This window comes from Juglans microcarpa x Juglans regia, chromosome 3D (assembly GCF_004785595.1).
Source record: "Juglans microcarpa x Juglans regia isolate MS1-56 chromosome 3D, Jm3101_v1.0, whole genome shotgun sequence".
Taxonomy (NCBI): domain Eukaryota; kingdom Viridiplantae; phylum Streptophyta; class Magnoliopsida; order Fagales; family Juglandaceae; genus Juglans; species Juglans microcarpa x Juglans regia.
Genome location: NC_054598.1, coordinates 29,664,382 through 29,671,715, shown reverse-complemented (window position 1 = coordinate 29,671,715; position 7,334 = coordinate 29,664,382). Strand labels below are relative to the sequence as shown.

Genomic DNA, 7,334 nt, shown 5'->3' with positions numbered 1-7,334 from the left:
ATTTACAACTAACCAACGTCATAGTGTCATTACTCATAAGTGAATCCATGACATCCACATGGAGAAAACTTGTTATCAAAATAGCATGGCCAAACATTCATATATATATATATATATTGATTTAACATTTTTTTAAGCAAGCTTCATAGATAAGCTTAACAAGAGAAAACCTTCCTGCAGGTGTCTCCTATAACCTGCGTATATCGGAAACCAATGGCCAGTTGCCACGTATGCGGTACATGAAGACGCGAAGAGACGCGTATTACAGGGAAAACACTCCCTCTCTCTCTCGAACGAAAACGAAAATGAAAACCTCTCTCTCTGCTCTCTGCTCTCTCTCTCTCTCTCTCTCTCACGAAAATGAAAACACTCCCTCTCTCTCGTCTCTCGCTCTCTCGATCCTGAAAGGCGAAAACCACCATAATAGACGAAAACACTCCCTCTCTCTGTGCTCTCTCGCTAGACGGAACCTCACTCTCTCCGAATTTGTGATTTTGAAGTTTATGCTCTGCTCTCTCACTCTATCTCTGTCACTCTCCTTCCCTCTCGTGACCAAGGAATGACCTCGGTGGTAGTGCCGCCACGAAACCTGCAAGAAAGACGTTGAGGTAATGCTATTTGGATTTGGATTGAAATTTTTCTTCTCCTCACAGTAGATTAGGGTTTTATTTTTTTGTATCCCTAATTTTCGGTTGATTGTTTTTGTAGGTTTTTTTTACAATCTATTTCCCTCAAAACCCTAACCCTCCCTCGACTCCACCGAAGAATGAAGGTAATTTTCTTCACGTTCTGATATGCAACCCAATTCATAGTGTACTAATTTTTATTACGGTTAGTTCTGGAACATTTACCAGAATTGGAGAAGTCAATATGGTAATCGTAATCTTACCCCAGAAAAGGGAATGGTAAATACCTTAGCGTATACTCATTTATGCTCCTCACAATTATTATAATTCAACTGCTCCATCTGTTATGATCTTGAATCAATTAGTGTAAGTTTTATGTTAACCAATTAGTTATGCATTTCTTGGATTCAGTTTGGTTGTTTACAGAATTCTGCCTCTTTAACCATTGATAGTTTTTGCCAAATACGAAAAAAAAATGATGCTACAGTTATATGTAGGCCTGAAACTGCACGTAATGGCTTAAGATTTTTTATATCGAATGTGTTCATCCTTTATACGGCCATATTTGAAGCTTTTAAGCATTATCAGGAGTGTTGGCTCGGTCTTGATATCTTTAGTTTTTCAGATATTCATTATCTTTGGTGTATTTTCCAAAATAAGGGGCTTTATTCATGTTGTTTGTCACTTTATTTGTATTATTTCATGAGAAATTCTAAATGGTATAAGGCTTCCTTGTAGAATAACTCATATTTCATGGATGTTTTGTTGTGTCTCACCTCCAAACCACTTAAGCTTTGGCCAAGGGTCCAACCCCACAATTATTCATCTAAATGTTGCTTTTATTCACTATATGCCACCATAACTGACGTGTAAAATGTAGTATAACAACGATGCTAGTTCTAGTTCAAGTTCTTTGAGTTCAAGAGTAAAAGATGAAGCTAGGTTGGATATATCACTTTGCCATTGTGAGATTCCATCAAAGCTAAGGATTTCTGCCAAAGATACTAGCTTTGGCAGACGATTTTTCAATTGTCCAAAGTATAAGATGGACAAACAATGCGGGTTTTTTCAATGGATTGATTTTGAAATGGAACAAAACAGATGTTGCAAAATTACATTGGAGTTAGCTCAAAAAAGGAATAACAGGATCAATGAAGCACGTGTAATGGCTGAAGAAGCAAAATTCAAAGCTATGGAAAAGAAGTATAAGGAAACATTACAAGTTCTATTGTTATCATGGTTTTGTATTGTTTTGCTTTGTACTGTAATTTTTATGATGGTTTGAACAATAGTCATGTATGTCAAGGTTTGAACGATATTCATGTATGTCATGGTTTGAACGATAATCATGTATGTCATGGGTTTGTATTGTTTTGTATCTATTCTTATCCTACGCGTTCTTGGTACATGAATGAAATTTCAATTCCTATTAAAGCTTTACTTGCAACTGTTATGAAATATCAAAACATGATGACTAGATGACAGTTGCATGAAATTGTTTTTAATCTATTATTCTAGGGAGTCAAAAATCCCTTCAAATGTCCACTTGGCAATTTGGCCATCTCACTGAAAACGAGCACCATTTTTTCATCCCTTGAGAGAAGTGAAAGATGAGTAGAGGAATAAACGAATAAATAAAAAGCACTTCCACTACACCACCTATACAATTCCTGTTTTGATGCCCTTCCTATTACATGAGATTTAAAAGGATGGCAAATTAACCCCAAATTAATGGCACCAAGATATCAATATTTGTTTAATCCTGATTAATGGCACCAAGATATTAATGCCCTTCCTGTAAACGGGATAACCTAGAAAATAACCTGATCTGCCTGCATTCAAGAACATGTGCATTTAGGCGTTTGAGAGGATAAACGGGATAAACTGGAAAATAAAATTATATACATCTTTTGTAATTCATATGACATATCATCGCTTGTCTCGATGTGTAATTTGGAACTACTAGCCTTGTTTGAATGTGTAATTTGGAGCCTCATACTAGCATTAAAAAACTTTGAAATTAATTTCCCAATACTTAAAAAACATTATATATGGAAACATTGCATAAAGAAACAAATATAAATACAAATATTCAAAATAGCCAAAATACAAATACATTAGATGCTCCAAATACATTAAGCCCATAAATTCAACATCTCCAAATTATGATCACATACTCCATGGAAACAATGCCTTTATCGGAACCAATCATTTCCTGTAACATTAAAAAAAAAATCAAATAACTTCCCACAATAACACTACCATCAGAATCCATGCACAGAATTGACGGACAAACAAAAGAACACCAACCTCATGTTTCTTCAATACTGATCCACCCTTTGTGACATTTTGTCATTTACATTTCCAACACCTCTACATGAAAGACAAAAAACGCATAAAAATGAAGTTATATGAGTAAAATACAAACAAAAATTTGAATATTTGTACTATACCCCAATAAAGGACAGCTGTTCTTGGTATGACCCTCAATCTTACAAATGCTACAACGCATTTTCTTCACTGATTGAGTCTCTCTCGGGTTCTTTGCTCTCAAATATTTTGGTCTTCCTTTTGTTGGCACCCGTTGAGGATCTTGTATAGTTTGCGAGAAATTTGATATTACTTGTGATCTTAACGCAGGGGATTCGTTACGTGACATGTCTTTGCCGTCTAAATTTTGTTCTTCAATACTATCCATGAGAAGCAACTCCTTGTGTACCTTGTCCAAGGCAAGAGAAAGGTGGTCCATTTTAAACCTTGATTGTGACCCAAGTTCTGCAATATCGTAAAACTTCATCATCAAATGGCTTTTTCGCATGATCGGATCTTCTTGTATGGAAACATGCCCCTCGGGATTTGGTATTTCACGAATAGCTCGATTCTTAGCATTGATGGTCCATCGCTCTAGAACATACTGATGTGACAAATTATCTAAGTTTGATTTCTTCATGAATACACATAGGATATGCCTACAAAGAATACCCACAAACTCAAACATATGATATATACATACTACCTTTGCTTCTTTACAGTCCAAAGTCACATAATAGATATGTTTGTCCCTGGCCTTAGGTGCCACGTCATACATTTTACTCTCACCCTTTTGCTGAACCTTTGTTGCTTTGTATCGTTGGCAATTGAATAGCTCGTCTTGAAAGATATTGAAGGACTTCCTTGTATATACTTTGGCCGCCTCTTCTTCAATTTCCCAACATGTTTTCAAAACCGGCCTACTCGATTTCGTTCTCACATCATTCTCTTTCTCCTTAAAATAGCGTGCATATAAGGCTTTCTCGTACTAATGCACAAAATCACTCACCATCGTGCTCGATCGCACATAATCCTTGAAGAATTTAGTCATGCTCTCGCTCCTTTGCTTGGTTGACATCCCGGCACAAAATGTAGTTCGTAAGTAAGCCGGGACCCACTTCTCCCTTCGGTTGTAAAGATTTTGGAGCCAATCATTACCTACTAGACCATATTTCACTAGTATTGAAACCCATTCCTCCTTGAACTCATCAGATGTTACAGTATCATAGATACAATGATGGAACTCTTTTTGAAAGTCTGGAAACTTGTTATAGACATGTGCCAAATATTCTGGAAATTTTTATAAAATATGCCACAAGCATAACCAGTGAGTTGTATTTGAGAGTACCTCTGCAATGGCTTTGGCCATTGCTTTGTCATCATGGTTGACGGGGCACGCCCAAGCATTGCTTCCTGCCATGTTCTCATTAACCATATATAGGATTCAGCTATCTCATTCACTAACAACGCACAACCAAACATTATGATTTGGTGATGATGATTAACTCCTGAGAACGGCACAAATGACATCTTATAAACATTTGTGAGGTACGTCGCATCAAATGTGACAATATCTCCAAAATACTGATATGCAGATCTTGATCTTGCATCTGCCCAAAAACAGCTTCCCATACACCCATTCTCATCGACCTGCATTGAGTACACAAACCCAGGTTCTTTACACTGTCGTTCAAGAAAGTATGCATACAACCTTTGTGCATCTCCCTCTTCAAACAATTTTTTTCTTTTATTTCCCAAATAATTTTCGACGTCTTTTCCAATACAACCAATATTAAAATCACCACCTGCTTCTTTACTTAACACCGATATTATCTTCCTTATCGGTACACCAGACTCATTCAAAGTCTGAATGAGGTTTTTTTGCACGCGTGTCACTCCCCTATATCCACGGAGCATACTGGTACTTCTTGGTGTGAGTAGCTCATGATTGTGTTGAGGGTAAAACTTGCATACTACCCACCTTTCACCATCTTTTTTTATACACATGGTAGCTTTACACCCAATATTTGTTTTAGCTGGTTCGGGAATTTGTCTTTCTTTTTGTTTCAGACTTTCATGCCTAAATCCTTCCCTTGTACAAACATAGTGTACTCCAATTAATTTTTTGTCCCCTTTCAATAATTGGGTATGGTTGGTCCTCATTGTAAAACTTTTTCGTCTTGCATACGCCTTGTAAAATGCTTGGGCGTCCTCAACTTCATCAAATTCCTTCCCAATGAACGGTTTAAAAAGTCCACTACTAGAAGTGGAAATGACTTTGACTCCATCTCCATCTCCTATATTCACTCCATCTCCATCACCATCTCCCAAATTCATGCGATCTCCCATATTCAATCCTATTCCCAAATTCACATTACATTATTATCTACAGTTTCATCCTCAATAGTTTCATACACAACTTGTGGACAGATTCTAGTCGTTAGTATCTCAACATCATCATTATCCGAACTCCACCCAAAATCCTTCATTCCAACATAAAACAATGTAATCAATATTAAATTAATCCCTTAAAAACTAGAGAGTATAAAACAATGTAATCAATCAACTTGTGGCCGAGGTGTTGCTGGAGTAGTCTAACATGGATAAATACTATATGTCAGTTTAATTTGATGGTTTCTTGGGATGCATTTTCTGTGTGTGACAAAGTGGTATAGAATATATGCCACCAATGTAAAAAAACATAGACCGATAATGCATTTTCTGTGTGTGACAAAGTGTATACACTGATTTTTCATTCTAGATTACAATTGGAAACTAGAGAAAACTAGAGAATAACAAAACACAAACCTTGATTTTGATTGGTTTGTCGTTGTGCAGACAGTGAGAAATCAACGCCAAAAACCCCACATCAAAACACACAAAACACAGACCATTAGAAATTAGGGATTACAAAAAATTAGGGAAATTAGGGATTACAAAAAATTAGGAATAAGAGAAAATCGGAGATTAGAGAAATTGGTACCTGATTTGAGGTCTTCCGACGGTGAAGTTGCAGGTCAGAGTTTCGGGGTCATAATTCGGGGTTCTTGATCGAAGTAGAGAGAAAGAATGAGAGAGAGGGAATGAGAGAGAGAGAGAGATTCTGAACTTTGTCTTAGGGTTTCTGTGAGGGAGATTGAAGGGGAGAGAGGGAAGGAGAGAGATTCGAAGATTGGTTTAGGGTTTTCATGAGGGAGAAGTCAGATTGAAGGGGAGAGAGAGAGAGAGCTTATGGAGATCGATTATGGTGTTCGAAGAGGGAAGGAGAGTGACGGAGAGCGAGAGAGGTTCCATCAAGCGAGAGAGCAATGAGAGCGAGAGAGCACAGTGAGAGCGAGTGTTTTTGTTGAGCGAGAAGGGGAGAGAGCAGTGATCCCTTGCTATGCGTGTTGAATGGTTTACTAAAGAACACCTACGTGGCAGCTCGTGATTCGTCTCTGATAAATACCGTTTATAGGTGCCACCTGCCCGAAGATGCTCTGGCTTAACAAACACATAAAGTTCTACAGCGCTAGCTTTTACAATTTGGTTTTGAAATTAATGGAGAGCATTTTTATAAAATAACGATATTTATATTTACAAAAAGCTTCAATTTAAAAAATATATACATAGCCGTTAAAAAAAACTGTATCTCTATGATTACTTCATAGAAAACTCTCAAAAGTAGAGAAAATCCTCTAATATTGAATGAATCTAGAAATAGGTGTATATATGGATGGATTTTTATAAATTCCAAAGGCCAATCGACACATATTTCAATCATGTTACACAAGATGGTTTGGTGTTTTCATGATCCTTCTATATTAACAGCTTCATAAAAATCTCGTAATTATTTTAAGACTTTTAATAGAATTAATTACTTAATTGGTTATCAAAGTACTCATGTTCAACAACATAACTGAGCTAATTATATCAAGGAGCTAGCTAGCACAGAAAAAGATCAAGAATATTTATGCTAGCTATTTGTATGGCTTATTTTTCACAAGAATTCATGCATTTTTTTATAAAGAGAGATATTGTTTATAAGAATGATAAAAGTTTCAAATGAAAAATAACATGGTTTGAATGCACATATCGCCCCAACACCATCAAAAAATATTCTGCTCAATGCAAAGGCAACAACTGGTTGAGCCATAAATTCAGACATGCAAACACATAACATTTTTCTCATCATCAATCTGTTCTTACAATCAATTCTAGTTCAACCCAATGAGTACTTAACAAAAGCAAAGCACAACAAATGTGCTTTTAAATGAAGCACAACACAGCAAACTTACCGGTGGGGGAGGAGCTCGCACGGACTGGTGCAAGCAGGGGGCTTCCGTTTGATGTAGGGGAGGGAGCTTCCGTTCGACACGGGAGAGTGGGGAGAAACGCGAGAGGAGGGGGAAATGCAGG

The 7,334-nt window shown here is 36.9% G+C and overlaps 1 protein-coding gene across 1 annotated transcript; it reads right to left on the bottom strand.

Moving 5' to 3' along the window:
* Positions 1 to 2,775: 2,775 nt before the first annotated feature.
* LOC121255201 (protein FAR1-RELATED SEQUENCE 5-like) lies at positions 2,776 to 5,285 on the bottom strand. Its single transcript, XM_041155479.1, has 3 exons — positions 4,285 to 5,285; positions 3,346 to 3,595; positions 2,776 to 2,841 (listed from the first exon to the last, which is right to left on the bottom strand). Exons 1-3 carry the CDS (start codon positions 5,283 to 5,285, stop codon positions 2,776 to 2,778), a joined length of 1,317 nt encoding a protein of 438 aa, XP_041011413.1.
* Between the last annotated feature and the right edge of the window lie 2,049 nt (positions 5,286 to 7,334).

Excerpts from the sequence above, each read along its gene's own strand:
- LOC121255201 (XM_041155479.1), bottom strand. The coding sequence starts at position 5,285 with ATGGGAGATCGCATGAATTTGGGAGATGGTGATGGAGATGGAGTGAAT. Across the intron at positions 3,596-4,284 it reads TGGCCAAAGCCATTGCAGAG|GCATATCCTATGTGTATTCA; the intron begins GTACTCTCAAAT and ends TATTCTTTGTAG. Across the intron at positions 2,842-3,345 it reads TTTCTCTTGCCTTGGACAAG|GAAATGATTGGTTCCGATAA; the intron begins GTACACAAGGAG and ends TTAATGTTACAG.